Source organism: Pristis pectinata, chromosome 10 (assembly GCF_009764475.1).
Source record: "Pristis pectinata isolate sPriPec2 chromosome 10, sPriPec2.1.pri, whole genome shotgun sequence".
In the NCBI taxonomy this organism is placed as follows: Eukaryota; Metazoa; Chordata; class Chondrichthyes; order Rhinopristiformes; family Pristidae; genus Pristis; species Pristis pectinata.
Genome location: NC_067414.1, coordinates 32,047,343 through 32,069,353, shown reverse-complemented (window position 1 = coordinate 32,069,353; position 22,011 = coordinate 32,047,343). Strand labels below are relative to the sequence as shown.

At 36.9% G+C, this 22,011-nt stretch overlaps 1 protein-coding gene across 1 annotated transcript in view; it reads left to right on the top strand.

Annotated features, from left to right (window-relative positions):
* Positions 1-20,708, top strand: part of LOC127575275 (bcl-2-associated transcription factor 1-like) — a 35,694-nt gene extending 14,986 nt beyond the window's left edge. Inside the window, 9 exon segments of the mRNA XM_052025019.1 lie at positions 1,388-1,560; positions 7,708-7,734; positions 7,737-7,812; positions 8,107-8,191; positions 12,651-12,832; positions 13,296-13,476; positions 16,123-16,278; positions 17,147-17,359; positions 20,291-20,708. Coding sequence (XP_051880979.1) covers positions 1,388-1,560; positions 7,708-7,734; positions 7,737-7,812; positions 8,107-8,191; positions 12,651-12,832; positions 13,296-13,476; positions 16,123-16,278; positions 17,147-17,359; positions 20,291-20,305 — 1,108 coding nt within the window. The 3' untranslated portion in view covers positions 20,306-20,708.
* The last annotated feature ends 1,303 nt before the right edge of the window (positions 20,709-22,011 follow it).

The following is a 22,011-nucleotide window of genomic DNA, read 5'->3' as shown; positions in this document are numbered from 1 at the left end:
GTGGAGGTCAGAATCAACAGCTCTGAACTGCCAGTCCCTTCTTGGGTAGAGAGCAGTGACAAAGAGAGCCCCTTGGACTGGCTGTTGGCTGAGGATTTGTTCTCGGGCCCCAAGGATGGGGGAGGAGATAGGCAGTGGTGGGGATCCCCATGGCCTGGGACTCCTGCAGGACCTGCTGGTGATAGTCACCGTATCAGGCACTGTCAAACATTTCTGTGCTGTAAGATTGTGTTTCTACAAAATGAAAACACATATTGATTTTGATAACAAAGCAATGAAAAATTATAAGCGTGATTTTGGAGAATAGAAGTAAGGGATGGTTGAGCTGTCTGGCAACACAGGTTTCTTTATCCCATTCAAAACTGTGAATAAAGTGTTAGAAGAGCCTTTCCAGATATGGGCATAAAAGTTGAGGACAGCTTGGGCATTATAGAGTTGTTTACTTGGCTTAAACAACAAAATAAGATTTTGGAAGTAACTGTAGCAATGTATAAGAAGCATGACAGAAAATGTTTAATATACTCAGTAGATCAGATAGCATTTGTGAAGAGAGAAACCGAATCAACATTTCAGGTCAATATTTTTTTTAATGAACGATCAATGACTTCCAGAAGTTTTTGCTTCATTTATAAGAAGTAAGTTCAGGTCAGAGATGGTGGGGGCAAGAATATCAATAGGACTATGGATGCAGCAAAGAAAAGTTTCATAGTGAACATAGAAATACAAGTACAGCAGTTACTTTGTTGAATCTTACTAAGGTTTTTGTCTTCCACTATGAAAATAGTCTAGTTTACAAATTTAAGACCTAAGTTGTTACTTATTTCTCAATTAATTTCTATTTGATTTTCATTGTCATCTTCCCCCCACCCACCCACCCCACCCCCATCCAAAGATCTCCACAGTGAATGGCAGTATTCTCCAGTTACTTTTTTTTTGTGAGGAAGTACAGTGGATGATTTTAATCATTCCCATAATCATTGTGGGAAAGGAAAGTTTTTTTTGTTCCTGGAATGTGAGAATGATTTTACAGTCTTTGCCTCCAGTAAAAGTCATCTTTCATGGCATCACTGAAGTCTTGAATAGACCATGTTAGCTTAGAGGTAGTTGGCTTACTTACTGAAGGACATAAGTGAAAAGTTGTTTTTATAACAATTTAAGTGCTTTCTCCTAAATTACCATATTTATTGAATTGAATTTTGCAACTTTCCTTGCTGGAATTTGAACTTGTGACCTGTGATTACTAGACCAGTAGACCAGTGCTGAAAATGCAAACTTCTGTGCCTGCTAAGAAACTGTTTCAGTGAACAGGAGCATGTATTTGTATACTTGCACATCCAAATACAGCACACAACAACTTCATTAGAATATAGTTTTTCTTACTTTGCAGACCTGGAAGTTCTTTGACAACTGAAAGACTGCTATCCAGTGCTCTTGTCCATTCCAACACGAAAGAGCAAGGATTCCGTTCTATCTTTGATCACCTTAAGTTTCCTCAGTTTTACAGAAGTTCTTCAGAGTCATTTATTCACCATATTGTGACCCTGGTTCATCACGTTAAAGGTATGTTGGTACCTGGATAGAAGCATCTTTGTAAACAGCATGCTAAAAGCATTTTAATATTTTTAATATCTCTTGCATCAGCTTAAAAGTAATGTAACTAGATTTGGATTGCTAAACTTGTTTTTTTTTAAATCCCTGATACTGTTCAGTTTTTAAAAAGGCATATGTGCAAATTTATTTCCTGAAAGAGGCAATTTTAGCTCTTAATGTTGACATCATATGTAGAGTCATTTATCTTGTTCTGAAACATTATTTTCCTCGAAGGTAGGAGGAATGGAAACAAAATTGTAATCTATTGTTTGCAGTATTGAGTGCAATGACTTGGTCTTCAATAAAATACAAGCTTTCACTATTGTTCAGAATTTTAGAGTTACCTCTTTGCATTTCACATTTGCTCGGTCACAAATCCTTTCTTCATTTTTCAAAAGCAATATACTCGAGATACTAGAATCTGAAATAAACATAGAAAATGCTGGAAATACTTGTGTTAAACAGAATCTATGGTGTGTAAAACAAAAAATAATGTTTCAGGTCAGCAGCCTTTCATCAGAACTGGGACAAATCCTTTTTTGCACATTTAATGCTTTAAGAAATAATCCTTGAGTCTGGATATTGTCCTTAACTCTAGCTAAATACTCTTTCATGATATATAATGATGCACAGTAAATGCTGGTAGGCTACTCTGTATGTGGATTGTCATCATACCCAAGTGTAATACCACCTGATTGAATAATACTGCAGATAAGGAATCTTAGATCCATCTTCCTGTCAAGGAATGTTGAGATAGCTGTGGCAAAATACAGATCCTATAGCCATTAGCTACATATTGTTTTAAGCTGCTGGACCATCAGGCAATCTCGACCATTTGCACATTTTGAATAAAGTTTTCACATTTTAAATTTGGAAAAAGTAGTATAGCTGTCATTCACTGCATTGGCCTCACAAAAGGCAAGCAGGAATTCTTTTTTGTATTTTTAATCATTTGTCAAAGCTGATTTTCTTCAGTATAACTATTTTGAGGTGATAATGTTTTGCAAATTTCTCTGTGTAAAGAACTGGGGTAGTAGCATTTAATGATTTGTTCATAAATAACTTCTAATAGTAATCTTTGAATTGTAAAATGTTGGAATAACAATATTGGAATTTTAAAATTGTGATCTCTAATTTGAACATTAGACTTTCAAGTAGATAGACAATTTCTCATTTCTTTTAAATTAGGATAAAGATTGAATCAGATGAGAAGAACATCTGAACAGTTAGCCCACTGTTGAAGTAGAATGGGGCTCAAATACTTCCATGGTTATTTATGTGTAATAGCTGACATTTTGAGGAGCCGGTTGTTACTGCCTTGATATTTTAATCAAATGAATAGAGAATTTTATGTTCTGATTATTGATTAAAGGAGAAATGTGGTCAGAAGTCTGGTGGAACTCGTATTAATTTGAAAAATAGTTCTACCATTTTCCTCAGCAACCTTTATCCTTCAGTTTTGCAAAAGAAATTCTGTTCGTTTATTTGATTATTGTTTCTGAGATCCTGCTATGTACATTTGCTGCATTACACCATTTGCTGGGAAATGCTTTCAGGCATCCAGAGGCTACACTGAGTTCCATGTAAATCATAGGTTCTTCATTTCTCTTCACATTTTATCATTATTGATGCAAAACAAAGCAGTCATGTTGTCTGTAGTGATACTTGTAAACAAGGGTTGACAACTTATACCAAACAAATGTAACAATGGTGTCATTTTATACGTGCATCTGTACTATCACATATATCGTTTAGTAACGTTAACAAAAAGCCCAAAACTCTTTTTGCAGTGACATACTTTCAGAAATGAATTTTAACAATCTTATGGCAATACAGTTTTGAAATAGTTTGATTTTTTTTCTCTTAATTGGAATAAATGTTTTTTTAATTGATCTCTAATTAGCTATACTTATAGGCTGCACTTTTTCAGTTTCCTCTTTTTTTTCTAGGGAAGTGACTTATGTTGGAAATGTGTACTTTATGTGAAAGTGAAACTATTGATTTGAAGTTCCCTGATGTGCCAGACAAAATTTGGAAGAAAACATTTCAAATTATTTCAAATTATATAACTGCTAAATACAATATTTGGTGTATGTATGTTATTACAATAACTAATTTCATTGAGACTGTCTATTTATATCAGATAAACTGCTTTTAACAATTATTATGTTTTCTGTTTAATCCAAATAACTGAAGGATGATGATTAGTTGGGAAAAATCTCAAACTTTCAGAAGGTACATAGATTATGGAAGATGTTTGATTACTTGGATCATTCTAATATGACTTGGATGCTGTTGGAACTGCAGAAAGCACATTACTCTGCATCAAAGTTAGTTTGCTGCTGGCAGAAGTTGGTTAGAAATTTTATCATTCAGGCATAGATTACAAGGAAGTATAAGGAATTCTTAAAGAAAAAATGTTAAGTGTATTGTGCTTCATTGAAATTGAAATATAAGATTTCAGCCTTGGATCCTTGCCATTTAGCCTTTATAATGAACACTACTGTTTATGGGTTAGTGTCTTTTGGAGGGGAGAGTAGGGATGAGGTGTGTGCTGGTAGTTGAGGATGGTGGGTTGTGGAAATGATGCTGATCCTTTATTTGTCAGCAACCAGTGAGTCATTGTGATTGACATACTATGTCTGCCCTTGGTGATTAGTGTTCCGTTACAAAAGTACTGCAAGTTCTGGATGTTGCTTATTTCATTGCTTTGAACCATATCAACATGTCATGCAAATGTTATATCTTGAAGCAGACTACTAGTTAACTATTTGGAACCTGGCACTGGAGATTCAGAATTGTTAGTTATTGTTGTTGTTGTTCCTCCTCTTCTACCATGACACAACTGGGGCTATTTTCCAAGGTCTATCTAAATGAAGGAGATTAAATTTCCAGCTGATTGAGTAAAGGAGTATTCCCATTTGTAGGTGCACGTTATAATATATTTCTGATGTATAAAAGGCTGTTATTAGTGGTGAAATATTTTCAGTAGATTTTGTCTCTGGTTTTATTATAACTGACAATTTCTTAATTGCACTGCCTTTGATTCCCTACCACTGGTTAAAAAGATTGAGTATTCAAGTTCATAGATTTAGCTGCATACAGAGCCAATTGCTATTTTCACTTGCATTTTTCTTACAATTGTAGGACAAAATTCATATTTGTAAAATTCATTCACATTGTTTTTGAGAGTGTTGTATAATAGATCATAAGATCAGGATTTAACAGTACACCTCATGCTTTTTGCAGAATATGGTAAGTTCTACTTTGCATTGAACACAATATGGACTTTAAAATATTTATTATAACTGTAAACCATGTGATTCTTTTTGAAAAGTCAACTGTCATAATGCTGTTTGGTTTATTTGTCACTGAGTATGTATTGAATCAATTTTTAATTATCAGTCTGGAATGTATCTGTGAAACTTCAATATAATTTGATCTACTCTGTTGTACTTAACATTCTCCATGATCCAGAACTAAGCTGTGAAATGAAATGCCCAAACCATGCTTAAGCCCTTGAATTTCTTCATAGATTGAACATGGTACTTCATAAATTTCTGAGAATACTGAGCTTTTTTAAAATAAGAATGTATAAATGCTCACCTCACTTGCTGATGTCCAAACAATTGTCTATTATCATTGGTGACACCAATTTGAATCACTACCCAACATTTCATGATTCAGCATTGACATGGACAGTGTTAGGTGGAATGATGTAGGCATTCAGTGTTTAAACTCAAATCATTTTATTGACTCCTAATATAGAATAAGTAACAAACAATTTGTTTTTAAATGCAATAGCTTTCAATCAAGAATCTTGGGACAGTCCTCTAATTTATTTTTCCATTTTGCCAGTGTAAAAATGTCACAGTGAATTGACAGTGGCTTCATTATTTAAGTTTTATTTTAATCATTATTTGTGGTTTGTAGATTTTTAGTTGGTACTTCATGCAAATGTAATTGGAATGCTAAGGAATTGATGACATACATATCTCAACATCAAAGTAAACAAAAGCAATGATGGATTTCAATATAATTACATTTGATTCTTTTAAAAGTTAGCTTTAAGGTAAAGTACAACAAATAATTTGAGAATTCATTACTATTGAGTAGATTTTTGTATATGCTGAGACAGCAAAATATTACTCAAGAAACTGAAAATGTGAATAGAAAAACATCAAGATATTGATTTTTGTATATTGAAATTTTCTTTATCAAATGGAATGTTGTTCATGGAAGTCAAATAATTGCAATGGTATACCATAAAGCAGTTAATTAGCTTTAGCTAGTATTGCAGTTTTAATGAGAACTGCCAATCCTGAAGAGAGAGAGAAAGTTTCCTGCCCACAGTAAATGAAATGTATGCTTCCAGGTAGATTAAGCAAGAACGTGCATTGTCCTAGCCTGCATGGCTAAAATGTTATTATTTCTAAGCCTCCTTGATATGAGAGTCTAATTTTGCCATGGTTGAAACTGTTTTTAGATAGCCAGAATATAGCATTTTTCTTTTGGAATGTACTTTCTATGAGCATTTAGGAACATCCCTAATTTTGACACTCACACAAGTGCTCATAAAGATCTTGTAAAGGTTAGTTAAACAATAATACCAACTTTGGAAATGGAGGGGAAAAAGTATTGCTTCATCTTTCCCTCTCCAGCCACCATTTATTAAATCTGTTCATTAGACTCTGTAAATGTCTCTGACTGTTGGAATTTTTTTGTTTTTTTTTCCTGCTTTGTATGTAATTAACTGCAAGTTGTGATTCAGTTAGAAAAAAATTATATACAATTGCTATTATTTTGAGAAAGCATTAACATCACTGCTTTGAAACAAATGTAAGTTGATTTACCCCTCCCCCTGCATGTACAATGTAATAGTACATAATCTTATGCTTTTTATCATTTTGCTGTTTTTGAACATCATGCTTGACATAAACCTACAGAAATGCAGAGAAAACGCAAAGCCCCCTAACTTTACCAATATTATTGATCACAGATGTACATGAAATTGATCCTTTAGCACTTTATAAGTCCACCAGTCTTTAGTCACCTTGATCATTTTCTCGTGAAACAGTTATGAAAATCAAATACATAATAATGTTAGTACACCAGTACGCTGTTACAGGTACAATTTTTGTGCTGAGCTAAAAGCCCAGTGATGTTTTCTTTTTCATTGCAAATAGGTCATGGCAATCCTGGGATGTGTTCATATATTGAAATGCCAAGTCCCATGTTAAAAAATATAATAACGGTTGAAAGATACAGATGCAAAAAACACAGGCAAAGTTGAAGCTTCTGTCTTCCTGGAAAAAAGGCTTATAACTGAATTGCTAACAACAAAATTCCTCTGCACTCCTTGTTGGGTTTCATGGAATTATGATCGAGGCACTACTGTTGTAGTGACCCATTGAAGTGTTTATGGTTGGTTGTGAGGCAGTTTCTGGATTTCAGGCGGTAAGTTTTCCCATAGATATTGTACTTGTGATTTTATTAACCAGTTTATTCCATAGCCAAATTTGAAACAGTTGATTATTTTTTTTTGTCATGTTGAGAATGGGATATATTGTTCAAAATAAAAGGTCTTATTGGCATTGCTAAGTTGAAAAGTCATCCATGAGTGGGAAGTATTTTTTTTTGTTTTTGAAGAGTTAGTACACATGATAATTCGTCCAGATCCAGGATAAGTTTTCAGCACAGTGTTTGGTTATCAATCTCTACTCAGTTCTCAAACTAGCATACAATATGGGTCAGGCAATAAAAATCTTGCATTGTAACTAACTGGTCTGTTCACTGTAAAATCAAAATGCTGCATTGTTACTTTCATGTAATGCAGCAATTGAGATAAAGGCAGTTTGAACCATTTTTGCTGTTATGCATTATATTATGAAAATTGTATTGTCTGATGTGTATGTACATGGTTCAGATTATTACGATGAGTCTAACATATACAGCTAAGAAAGTTAACTTGCAGCCATTATATTTACTGCATGATTTCACTTATCTTTTACGTCTGCCAGGTTTCTTGTGTGTGTATAGATACTAACACATCTCAAAAAATATCGTGTCTAATATGAAATTGAAACTAATTGAAAAATATTTCTTTAAAATCAACAGAGCACTATTTCAAGTCAACAGGAATGACCTAAATGAACGCTTTACAATTTATCAGAAGACAGCAGAAGATCATGGAACCAGGCAGAAGAGTCCTGAAATCCATAGGTATAACATTTCAAACTTCATACAGTTCATGGTATCGGAAAGTCGTGGACAGTAGGCAGCTAGTTATTGTTATGTACTCTTTGAGTATAATTTCAAGAAGGATTTATATGTAAAAAGCAATTTACTGATAATATTAATAACCGCTGTTTATTCTGATTGGAAGCGTCGCCCTAACAAGCTATTGACTATATCGCATAAAGGGTTGGTGAGGGTGGATGTGGCATGAAGGAAAGGTCAGAGCTCAGTTTTTGCTCTGACACTGAGGATTCACCCAATGTTGTTGTTGACTTTCAGGAGAATTGATATTTCTCCCAACTCTCTACGAAAACATACTTGCATCACAGAGGAAGACATAAGCTCCAAGGAAGAGAACAGAAAGGTGAACATTTCATTTACAGGCTTTTGATTTTATTATCAGGTCTCTTTTTTTTGCACATTTTTCATGGTAATATATTCTGGTTAAGTATTGTTTAAAAAGGAAATGGTTATTAAACTCAAGAAGCTTGTCCCAACAGGTCAAACTGTTTACACATTATGGTTTAGTGGGGTTTCCATTTAGTTTATTTCGGTGTAACTCACAGTTTAATGAAAAGGATGGGTCTGACTTTCCTTAAAACTCCAGGTAAATGGGAATGGACAACACTGGCCATGTGAGATTTGTCCAAAATTCCCTAGTCCGTAACTCCGTATCCCTCAATTTCCTTAACATCTAAAAAATCTATTGATGCCTTTCCTGAATGTACTGAGTGACTGATCCTCCAGAGCTCTGTAACAAATTCCAACGATTCGCTATACTCTGGGTCAAGAAATTTCTCATTTTGTCCTAAATGGTTGACTCTTTAAATTGATACTCTGACCTCTGAATCAACACACCCAAGTCCAAGGAAAATAGATTGGTAAATTGGTTTATTATTGTCACATGTACTGAGGTACAGTGAAATACTTTGTTTTGCATGCCATCCATACAGATCATTTCACTATAACAGTGCATTGAGAGAGTACAAGGGAAAACAATACAGAATGCAGAATAAATGGTTACAGTTGCAGAGAAAGTGCAGTGCAAGCAGACAGTAAGGTGCAAAGCCATAATGGGGTAGATCATGAGGTCTTATTGTACTAGGGGACCTAGTCTTGTAATGGTGGGATAGAAACTGGAGGTATGTGCTTTCAGGCTTTTGTATCTTCTGCCTGATGGGAGGGGGAAGAATGGAGAATGTCTGGGGTGAGTGGGGTCTTTGATTATGTTGGCTGCTTTACTAGGGCAGTGAGTTCATGGTGGGGAGGCGGTTTCCATGCTGTACTGAGCTAGATCCACAACTCTCTGCGGTTTCGGGCAGATCAGTTGCCATATCAAGCTCTGATGCATCCAGACACAATGCTTCTTTCTGGTGCATCGATTAAAAGTTAGTGAGTGTCAAGGGGGACGTGCCAAATTTCTTTAGCCTCCTGAGGAAGTAGAGGCACTGGTGAGCTTTCTTGGCCGTGGTATCCACGTAGTTGGACCAGGACAGGCTATTGGTGATGTTCACGCCGAGGAACTTGAAGCTGTTGACCTCGGCACCAGTGTGTGGACCACCGCCCTTCCTGAAGTCAATGATCAGCTCTTGTTTTGCTGCCATTGAGGGAAAGGTTGTTGTCATGACACCGTGCCACTAGGCTCTCTACCTCCTTCCTGTACTCCGACTCATCGTTATTTGAGATACAGCCCACTATGCTGGTGTCATCTGCAAACTTGTAGATGGAGGTTACAGCAGAATTTGACCATACAGTCATGAATGTATAGGGAGTAGCATAGGGAGCTGAGGACGCAGCCTTGTGGGGCACCAGTGTTGAGGAGAATCGTGGCAGAGGTGTTGCTGCCTATCCTTATTGCAGTCTGTTGGTCAGGAAGTCAAGCATCTAGTTGCAAGGGTAAGTGTTGAATCCCAGGTCTAGGTGTTTGGAGATGAGTTTGCTTGGAGTTATAGTATTGAAGGCAGAAGTGTAGTTCAATAAACAGTAGTCTAACATATGTGTCTTTATTGTCCGGATGCTCCAGAGATGAGTGTAGGGCCAGGGAGATGGTGTCTGCCATGTCCCTGTTTCAATGGCAGGCAAATTGCAGTGGGTCGAGGTTGTCTTGGAGGGGCTGAATTGATGTGCCTGCTGACCAGCCTCTCGAAGCACTTAATTATGGTAGACGTCAGAGCCACTGGGCGGTAGTCATTAAGGCACATTATGTTATTTTTCTTGGGTACTGAGATGATAGTGGTCTTAAAGCAGGTGGAAACCTCAGATTGAAGTAGGGGGAGGTTTAAATTGTCTGCGAATACCCCCGCTAGCTGATCTGCGCAGGATCTGAGGACACGGCTGTGGACACCATCTGGGCCAGATGCTTTCCGCAGGTTCACTCTCTGGAAGACTGATCTGACGTCTGCAATGGTGACTGTGGGTTCAGGTGCATTGGAGGCTGTTGAGGAGGGTGGTGACATTCTAATCCCCTTCTGTTCAAAACGTGCATAGAATGCATTAAGTCTTTAGGAAGGGATGCGCTGTATTTGCATCATCCTGCATCTGTACATTTCGTTGACATCGCTCATTCATTACTCTGAACTCAAGAAGGTATGGACCCAATCTGCTTAATCCCTCTTCAGATGACAAACCTGCAATCCCAAGAATCAGTCTGATGAACTTCTACTGCATTTCCTCTGTTGCAAGTATACCTTAACTAAGGTAGGGAATAGAAATCTGTGCACAACACGCCATGTACAGCCTGTATGTGCGAGTGAAGATTTGGGAGACTGGCAGGATGGATTTGCAGGCTGCTGTGGGGCTGCAGGCATCTTCTGCCATGTGAGAACTTTGTTTGTGGCTGCATTTCAGACTTGTGAACAGTTTGGAACCTTGTTGTAATCTGGGGAGGACCTGTACAGAACCATCTTGCAATAAAGCCAACATACCACTTGACTTCCTAATTGCTGCTGCACCTGGATGTTAGGTTGAAGTGATTTGTACACTGGGACACCCAGGTCCTTCTGAACGCCAACACTTTTCAACTCCTCTTTATTAAAAATATATTCTGTTTTTCTATTTCTCCTACCAAAGTGGATGACCTGACATTGAACTATCCACATCTGGCATGTCTATGTCCCTATTCTCTGAAGCTTCTTTGTATCTTCTTCACAGGCCACACTACCTCTGATTTCATACCATTAGCAAACTTGGATATATTCTGTTTGCATCCCTCATCTAACTCAATTATATAGATTGACGCTGGGGCCCCAGCTGTGTTCAATCCCTGAGGTGACCCACCAGTCACAGACTGCCAGTCCAATAATGGCTTGTTTATTTCTCCTCTGTTTTCTATTCATTAACCAATCTTCAATCCACATTAATAGTTTAACTGTGCACCCTAATTTGCTTTAATGATCTATTTTGTAGTACCTTGTCAAAGACTTTCTGAAAGTTAAAATTTCTCCCATTATTAGAACTTAGAACTTTTTTAGAGTTTGGAAAATGGCTGTAGTAAAGCTGTTTAAAAACTAATTTCAAGTTTTATTTGAATAACTTGTATTTGAGTAACTGTTTTGGATCATTTACCTTTTGGGGTTTCAACACCCTCCTCGATGATGTCCACTTGAGATTACAGGAGCTAGGCTTGTTGGTGATTTACCTGGTTTCCAGAGACACTGTTATTCAAATATGTTAAGGAGATAGCATGCCTTAAATACTAATAGCCTTCCAGATTTAACAGTTGTGTGCCAAATTTCTTTGGTTTGGGAAACAGGACAGCTGAAGGGACGTGAGAAGGGTCGATAGATGAGTGTGTTGTGAGTACAGCCTTGTGGGTTAGGAAGAAAAGAAATTTTCTTACCTGCTTCCACTATTTCCCCACCCCTGCCCCTCATGCCTCCTTGTGCTGATCCATCAAGCAAGTCACTGTTCTGAACTACCCATCCATTGATTGCACTGTATGCTGCCACTTCTGGGCAGCAGTTTATGTCAACAGACCTTCCTGCCTCTCAGTCTGGTTGGATACTGGTTGGCAGACATTTGCTATGATCCCTTGTGCATTTGGTTAGGTATTAGGATTTCAGTCTTTTCTAAAGCATCTAGGCTTATAATTTTTTTTGTATAATCTAGCAATCATTTTGGAAATTTGTTAATAGTCTTAAGCAGTTTTTTCCTATAAGTGAGGTGAATGTGAAGTAATTAATGTAATTTCTCTGTCCTGATTTCTAGTTTCAGAATATAATTTTCTAGTGGTTATCATTTGCTTCCTTTCACCCTACATTTACTGTTTAAAATTCTTATATAAAATTTCCTTTTAGTATCCTGCACTTATGTTGCATTTTTCTTAGTTTCTCTATTTTAATGCACTTGCTTTTTGCATAAATCTGTATCAGGGACTGGTTCATGAATTCATATTTGCTTTTGAACTACAGGAATGTGCATCCTTGATGTGATAGGGCCAATATGTGCACACATTTGTGTGTCCTTTAACCTTTTTTTTGGAGTCCATCAAACCACCCGCCCCCCCCACCACCAGTCTTGGGGACATCTTTGATAACTCACTTGATTGTTGAATAAATTTGTGTGGTTTAATAGCACTTTGCATGTTCATATTTTGGTGCAGATAGCCATAGTAAGTTGGGTTGAGAAAACCGATAGAATTCTTTATTTACCTTATGGATACCATAATAAAATTAAGCTACATGTGGTGTTTGTAATATCCTTTATTTATAAAGTCTCAATTTTAAAGAATGTAACTGCTTAAGTGTCATTCTAATTCCAGGTATATGAAAGATTTCTATTTTGTATTGCTTATGGCATCAGTGTTTTCTTTCAAAAATAAATAGGCAGAAAAAAAATTGAAATGTGATGCAGCCGATTTGCGCCATGATATTGATCGACGTAGAAAAGAGAAAAGTAAAGAACGTGAAGGTTCGCGAGAATCCAGTATATCAAAGAAACTTACCATAGAAAAATCAGGGAAAGACCAAAAAGAGTACAAAGATGTCAAATTCTGCAAGGAGGGAAGGTGAGATTGTCTTTTTAAACTTTTTCTTTTAAGTTACACATGACTTGTTTAAGCCTGCAGTTTGACATTTGCCAGTGGTAGGGATATCTGACATAATAATAAGCATCTCTTTTTCAAATGCAGGCCTTTCAGTACAAACAGAGTCAGAGAATAGACCGTCAACTTTGACAATGGCAAATTAACTCAAATGTTCATAGAGGTTATTCACCCGAAAGCATGATTGTCCTGAATTTAATTGTCTGAATGGTTTATATGGTACTGTACTCAATGTCAGAATTCCTTGACCTCCCTTGCCAAGTTGCATTTATTCAGAGAAGAGGGTGGTAGGAAAATGGGATTATCAATTGTCTATCTTGAATAGTTGTTTTCGTTGGTTTATTGGTGGTAACAAAATGTAGATTGTCTGATAATGAGTTTGTGGTCTTTGTGCATTAGTGATTTTAATAAATATTCTTTCCTTCAGCAAGTATAGAAATAAAGATCGGGATCATTCCAGTTGCTCATCATCTTCACCTTCACCTGAACCCCATGAGGATAGAGAAGTCAGAAAAGAAAGGGATGATGGACCAAGTGGTTTTAAGTCGTTCCAAGGACATACAGATAGTACAGTTTTTCAAGGGCGAGGAAGATCCAGAGGAAATTTTGTAAGTGCAACATGATGTTGAATAGGTTCATTAATCAGCACTTAATACTTTAATATTTTTAACTTACTAAATGATTAAGCATTTCCACCTAGTTTAATTTGGCAACTGAACAACATGGTTTAAATTTTCTTTCAATTTCAAAACTCCTTTTGGGCTAATCACTGAATTTGGCCATTATTAGCCTTTGCAAATTTAAAATCAAGTTCAGACTGATTTTTTTTGGTTTCCTTTGAACCAGGAGATATTTATTGACTTAATTTGAACCAGAAAATGAAGGAAAACAGTACCAAATAAAATTAAAAATCATTTAACACAGCACTTTTAATGTAGATACATGCCAAAGTGGTTAACAAAACTATTATAAATACAAATGGTTGCTGAGTCAATTGATAATAGTAGGAATGTCTGATTGCATCATCAGGGAGGTAGGCTTTAAAGACTCTCTTGAGAAGAAATGAGAGTTCAGGATGGCAATTCTAGAATATAGGGCTTGGATAGGAACAGAAATTTATTTAATTGCTGTTCCATTTTGGTAAACTGACAAAGGGTGAGGAGCTATTTGCATTTGTCGTCTCGCTGAAGATGTTTGAGTTCCTGGAGATATGTTTTTTTAAAATCTAGAAATCCTTACTCCCCACCTTCCACTCTGCTAGACGCCTCACCCTTTGTCATTTCAACCAGCTGCAATGTGATCCCACCATTAGCCACATCTTCTATTCCCCACCCCTTTCCGCCTTCTGCAGGGACCACTCCGTCTATGATTCCCCAGCCCTTGGCACTTCCCCTGCAACCGCAGGAAGTGTAACACTTGTTCTTGCACCTCCTCCCTCACCACGATCCAAAGGCCTAAACAGCCCTTCCAGGGGAGGAAAAGATTCACGGGCACCTCCTCCAGCCTTGTCTACTACATTCAGTGCTCCCAATGTGGCCTACTCTATACTGGTGAGACCAAGCGCAGACCAGGAGACTGATTTGCAGAACACCTGTACTCTGTCTGCAATGGCCACCCAAGCTCCCATACCATTTCAACTCTCCTTCCCATTCCCACACTGACCTGTCTGTCCTCGACCTTTTCCACTGTCAGGGTGAGGTCCAACACAAACTAGAGGAATAATGCCTCATGTTCTGCCTGGTAGGAACATTGAATTTCAGGTAACCCTTCCTTCCTGTGCTCACCCCTCCCCTCCCCTCCCCCCCCCCCCCCCCCCCTCCTCCTCCTCCTGGTTCTATCCACTCACCTACACATTGTGCCCATTGGATCTTCCCCCTCCCCCATCTGGTTTCATCTATCCCTTCACCCCACCCCTAATGGTTCCCATTTATCACCTTCCTTACTTACCAGATTTCAGCAGTAGCAGCATTTATGGACCCACTTTTCACCACCTATCTGTTGCCACCTTTACCCTCCCCTCCCCCACGTGGCTCCATCTGGCTTTATTTTTTGGTCTGCCTCCACTTACCGTCTACCTGCCTCTGTCTCCCAACTCCACACCCTCCCCCTCCCCTACCTGGCTACATCTGCTTGTCATCCTTCACCCTATCTCACCAATGACCTACTGGCCCCTGTCTCACTACTCCCCTCTCCTTTTGTACTGGCTATCTTCCCTTTGCACTCTCAGTTCTGATGCAGGGTTTTGACCCAAAACATGAACAATCCCCTCCCCACCCACCCATCCCCCCCCCACTACAGGTGGTGCTCAACCTACTGAGTTCCTCCAGCAGATTGGTTGTTGCTCCAGATTCTGGCATCTGCAGTCTGGTGTGTCTTCGTGCAAGATAAGTGATTGCTAGATGGATGTAAAATTGCTTAAATGTGCAGTAATCTTATAATCTTTAAGTTTCTTTGTGGTAACTGCCAGGGACCTTATATATTCCTTGTAATGGGCAATTTACCACCTTCAATTAGAAGGGGACTTTGTGCAAACCATTTGTTTAAAACCATCTTTCCTCAAAAACACCTCCACTCAAATGAACTTTTTTCCACAATAACCAAAATTGAAGTGAGTAAGTTGTAAATTTCACTATTTCCTTGTGTTTGGTTTCAAGGTATCTGTGGTTCCTTTGGTTAGGAACTGAAACAACAATATTTAAGTTATTGACATGTATATAAATTCAGAATCTTTTTTTTCAGTTATGACAGTATGCAATATTGCAGGAAATGATAACTGAGAACATTTTGTTAATATATTTGGGCCATGTTGCACTCGCAGGCATTACCTCTAAAAGAAATTATTTATTTTCAGTGTTAGGATTAAGAAACCATCAAACTAACATATAAATTAAATAGTCATCGTAGTATATTTCTGTTGTATATTTTGAATCTGAAGATCTCGATGAATGATTCAAGAAGTACGCAAGGATGTTGAACTTAGAAGTAGAAGCTGGGTGCTAATTTAAATAAATGAATAAAAAAATTAGAACACTTAAAGTAGAGCAATGTAAATAGTCTCGTTTCAATAAAGTAACATAGGTAGCTGATCAGCATGGTTTATATTCTCTCATACTACCTTCAAGCTTCCTTGGCTTTGTTTTTCATCGTTATCCGTGCACCCCCACCACCCCTCACTTTATTTCTCACCTTCTGAAATATTTGCAGGAAATGCTATTCAGAAAATATCTAACAGATTCTCTGCTTTGAACATTTAGCAGTTTCGAATAAAAGGTGGCAGAGGGAGAGCCAGAGCAGCTTTCTCTGGTTTGAGTACTGTTTCCACGAGTACTATAAATCCAAATTTTCAGAAACGATCCAAGGAGGAGGAGTGGGATCCTGAATATACTCCAAAGAGCAAGAAATACTTCTTGGTGGGTATTGGCATTGCCTGCTCTTCAGAATTTGCTGTTTCTTCTTTTTTCCCCCTCCTACACACACACACTACACACGCACACGCACACACTCCTATTTGGTTGATAATGGTTTATTGGGTAAGTTGGGATTTTATTATTGTAATATTGTAAATCAGTTTTCAGCTTCTCTCGCCTATCTCTATTATAACTTTTATTCAGTCATTGAGAGACACTGCACATTACTATGATCAAAAAGACTTAATACCAGTTCAGAATTATTAGTATATTGAGGCAGATTTTGAAAAAATGCAAAAGTTCTAAAATATGCAATGCAAACATTTAAGAAAACTATTTTACCAGCATCAATGTTGCTGCTATAATGCATGGATCATCAAATAAGGCATGTTTCCAGGATGGCTAAAATTCTTCAGATCTTTCTGGTGAGACCATATTCTTGGCTTTAGTTACAGCAGTTCTGAAATATTCTAATCATGTAAAGTAGAAAGTAACTTCCATTCTAATACTTGAATTTACTGATGGTTGCTGAATTTTCAATGCTTCGTTCATTCATTTAGGTTCCAAGAAGTTTCTTCATATATTTATGGCTACCCTGATTTTATCCTGAACTTTCCTAAGATTGCTCATGTGCAACATTCTGCTTAGTGTATCCATATGACTATTCAGATGCATATTTACTAAAAGTAGCAGGAACTTGTTCATATTTTAAAAAGTAGTTTAGATTGTTTTTGGTACACTTTTTAATGGTGGCTTGCATGTGCCTGTTCTTACCTGTCTGAGTATATTATAATTTTGGGGAATTCCAGAAGAAAAGACATAACCTGATAAAATGGTGAAGTATTTCCTCTCTTTTCTCTCTTCATGGTAGCATGATGACAGAGATGATGGGGTGGATTACTGGGCCAAAAGGGGAAGGGGGCGAGGTACTTTTCCAAGAGGACGTGGGCGATTTATTTTCAAAAAATCGAGCAGCAGTCCAAAGTGGACACATGACAAATATCAGGGAAGCGATGAAAAGGAGGAAGAAAATGGAGGAATAGAAGATGAAGAGGAGAGAAAAGACAGACACAAAGAGGAAAAGGTATACCTTTTGATGAGAGCTGGATTAATGCTTGGATTTTCTAAGATTTGTGTTTAAGGATGTTTAGACAAGCATTGTTTTTGCACATTCTCTTTGCATATTCACCTACAGTTAGGAGGAAAGGTAGTCCAACCCACTGACCTATCCAGATAATAACCTTAGTTGCCATTTATGATCAGTGTCAAAGGTCTATCCATCAAAGGGAGAGCAAGCTGGTAGCTAGGCCAAGAATTGAATATTTCACTTTGATAAATAGTTTTGAGTGATTAATAGCTGTATTTATCAAAAATTATTACATATATAAAGGTAGCGGTGTACCATCTTTTGTTGGTTAGTTTCATTATGTATACTAGTGTAATTCAGCAGTTAGATCCTTAATTGATTTCAGGTATCTATGAGAGCAGTAGTTTTAAGGCTGTGAGTAACACTATGATCTGTTCATGCCTTGTCAGCAGAAACATGATTGTATTCACATCCTTTGGACAAATGTTTGCATGAACTCTGGAAAACTGGTAACGATTGGTTTCTAAAAACAATAGCACGATTTCAAAAAATCAATTCATAAGAATCCAATTGTCATCAATTTTTGACTTTTTGCCCAGAGCTTAAAATATTCCATGCTTATGTTGTTTCAAAGATGTCAGATGCTCACTTAACGTCAATTTGAGTTTGTGCAGAGTATCACAATGATCTGATAGTTATACCACATGGTTCACAGCTCTGTCAGATACTGGCTGATGTGGCATGTATCACATTCTGAAGCAGCAAAACACTAGCAGACCTTTAATTGAGTAACCTTGGGAAATATCATTTTTCAGGGATGTCATGTAAATGATCTAAAAGTAAATGGGAACCTTAAGTGTGGAAGTGAGGATTATCAACTTGTTGACCTATCTACCATATCTAATCATACAAGGAATGAAGTTAATATGATAGGTATCATTTGTATCAGTTTCTATTAATGTAAACAAAGTTATTATGAGTTTATTTTTGATGTTATCTAGGCTGGGGGTGTCAAATTCGCAGTTAGATAGCCTTTCCAATACAAAACCCTGACACATGCTATGGGTCAAAACCATCAATATTATTTATACATAATGGTAAAAATTGATATGCATTTTACCCTCTTATACCAATTATTGCTTGAGATTCTAGTGTCATATTGATCCTAATTATTTTTAGATGTGCTGGATGGATGCCTTAAATAATAGTGGATCAATTGAAATATGCAAAGAAGAACCCAGTATCAGCTCAGAATCTATTTGTAGAACATGTGGAAAAACTAGGTAGACCATGTGCTTTGTCAAAATTTAATGGTTTTCCCATTTACACAGCAGCCTCAATATACTTAAAGGGTCTGTTGAGGAAATAGGGATATTTTGGCAGCTCCATAGAAAGTAGAGTTACAAGGTGGCTCCTCCTACCTCCACAGTACAACTTGATCCTTCAGCATCTTGCTGTTCAATGTATTGAAGCATATGATGCATCCCAAACATAAATTATTTGTCTTTATCCTCGTTTGTCATTTGTCCATCAGTGAAAACAATCCATTGTTATTTATCTACAGTACTAGCCCCGATTCATTAACTCATTTACTGTTGCCCATATTTTTAGTCTCAGTCTCTCAGTTAACCTCTTTCACTTACCTCTTATCTTCACCTAGAGCCTAGTTTTGGAATCGCCTCAGTGGAGGGATAGGAAGCTACTGCTGTATCACAAAGTTTAAAAGCTTGTTAGTTTTCTTGGTCTTTTAGGAAAAAACTCTCACTTTGAGGGCATGTAGTACAGAACATGTGCAGCACTACATTTGACACCCTGGATTTAGACATTGTCATGCAGAGTTTTAATATGTGCTCCACTATTGAAAGTTTAGGAATCTGCTTCTTTAGAGTTTAGAAGATATTTCTAAAACAAAAATTAGATTTGCAAAATGGGGATTAAAAAGTGTTAAAGGCAGGTAGATTCGTAAGGTTACATTAAAGTGTCTCCTTTTGTTCAGAATAATAATGGCTAGTAGCAGAATTAAAATACACTATCATTGCAGCTGTATTTTAAGCACTGGTAATACTGTCCAAGTACGTAAAGTTACGGCTGTGTAACAACAAACAATAGTGTTGAATTGTTAACTCTATAAATAGTGGCAATTCAGTACTTTTTTTGCACTAGCTATCCAATATTTTCTCAAGAATTAAGTTTTTACTTAAATATCTTTCCTGCAGTGTTGCACGGTTTTATTTTACTAATTTTGTTTTTATATTAGTGTGCTATTGATGAGAGTGGCACATTTGCCATAATTTGTACTTGACTTTTATAACTGCTATTTGCCATTATTTTAATCAGTCATGTACCTAGTTATTAATCATTAGCCATAAAGTTTACTTTAAAACTATAAACAGGGCTGTTTCAATTCAAATTGTTGTTCTGATATTCATTTCAATAATTAACTACACAGTCATGACAATGACAAAGTGTTGAATAATATGCAATAACTCTTGAGTTCATAGCAATTGAATTAGCATGATAACTGAGAATCATGCTCAAATTTCTGTGGTAATGGTTTAAAACCACTGTTTGAAGAAAATGTCATGGTAAGCATTGCAGTACTAAACTGCAGTAATGATGAAAAAACATTTAAAATATGTTCATATTATTCCATGAAGTATATTGGAAGACAGAGCAGTAGACGGTTTGAGTGTGTGAGTTCCATTGATACGTAAATTATCGGGTTTGTACATTGTTGAACAATAAATTTCTATAGATTAACACTGGAAGGTTTAAGTGTTGAGAATAAAATCCAAGAAAATAATGAATCCAACTATTGCAATGGAAAACTTCCAATTCAACAGCAACTTAAGTGTCATAATTTTTTTTTTTGGTAGATGGTTTCAATACAATACTGTATGCATTCATTTTTCTTCTTTCATTTCACAGGAACACCACATTTAAATCTGTTTCGCCACAGGAAATGAAATGAGCCCCTTGCTTGAAATTATATGAGTGGATTTTCCATCTACAGTTCTTTACTCACCTTTTGATTTATTGTCAGATGTTAGCCTTTAATTAAATTCTAATGTTGATTGTAAAGTCTTGGTAAACCAGAATTCAAAATCTAGTTTTGAAGGGTACATATGTGTGAACTGTCTGCCTTAATTGTCGGCTATTATCTATCGAGTATATAGCAGTATTTTTTAGATACTGATAACTGCATGGCTAGTTGGTGTATGACATAAAAGCACACTTTAGAAAATGAACATCTTGTATTTGGAGAAAAACATGGATTTTTTTTTTAATGTGAGTGGCTGTATTTAGTCTTTTTGTTCTCTGCTTCTCAAATAATATTTGCTTAATGAAACAATTGTCTTGTCTTGTCTCTTATATACTGTTTTGGGTTCAGTCCAGCCAATGAATGTTTGGTGCTCTTGTATAACTTGTCACGAGTTAAAGACAGACTGATTTGCCTGTTTCTGTCCAGTGAGGCAATTATTTGTTTGCATACATGCAAAATAAGTAGGGTTCGAAAACAAGAGGTATGTAAGTCGATTGATAGCACTCAGGGATTCAAACATATTGTGTGGATTCTCATCTGGTATTGCAGATACTGTAATTTGACAGATATCAGACTGAAGTTTCATCTGTCCAAATGACCACATTTTATAAAGTATGCTTGGACACAGTGCAAGATTCTTTAAAATGCTAAGGGAAATGAGGGCTTGCATAATAAAATGAGGTCTGGAACCATTTTTTGTGGTTATAGATAAGTTACTCAGAAGAATTATTAGTTGTAGACTTTGGGGCACAGTGGCACATCAAATAGAACTACTGCCTCACAGCACCAGGGACCTGGGTTCAGTCCTGACTGGCTCCTGCCTGTGGAGTTTGCATGTTCTCTCTGTGACTGTATGGATTTCCTCATGGGAATCTGGGTGCTCTGGTTTCCTCTCACATCCTGGAGACATAGGTTGGTAGGTTAATTGGCTACTGTAAATTGTCCCTACTGTGCAGGTGAGTGCTAGGATCTGAGGAGAGTTGATAATGTATGGAGAATGAATGGGATTAATGTAGGATTAGTGTAAATGGGTGTTTGATGGTCAGCATGGATTTTTAAATCAAGTCCAAACATACAAGGAAGTTATTGCTTTAAGGATCCAGAGCAGAAGAGGAAGTGAGGAAGAGAAGTGCTATTTTAGGAAACCATGCAGTTAAACCATGGGGGGAAAAATACTTAAATGTATAGCTAACAGTGTTAGAAATGCAGTAACTATTGTAGCCACATCTGTAATGTTGCTATTGATAGCCATTCTGCTGCACATTTCCACCCCCCCCCCCAAAAAGAAAAATCATCAGTGGAAGCACAGATATTATGCACTTTATTAGGACAGGATTGGGGGGATAAAGATGGTAACTTTGCTGGTGTCAAACTTAAGGAGAATGTCATGGAGGTCTTGATATGCTCCTCAAAGCTGATGGGCTACTTAAGGGGAATATGTAAATAAATATTGTTTACATTAATTTTTTAAATGGAAGTGAACAAGTTTCTGCAAGTGGAAACCTTTAAGATATTGGTATATTTATGATTTCACTCTTCCATCGCTAACCTTCCCTGGCTTATGGGAGTCTAGAACCATGGTCATATTTACATTTTAGAAAAGAAT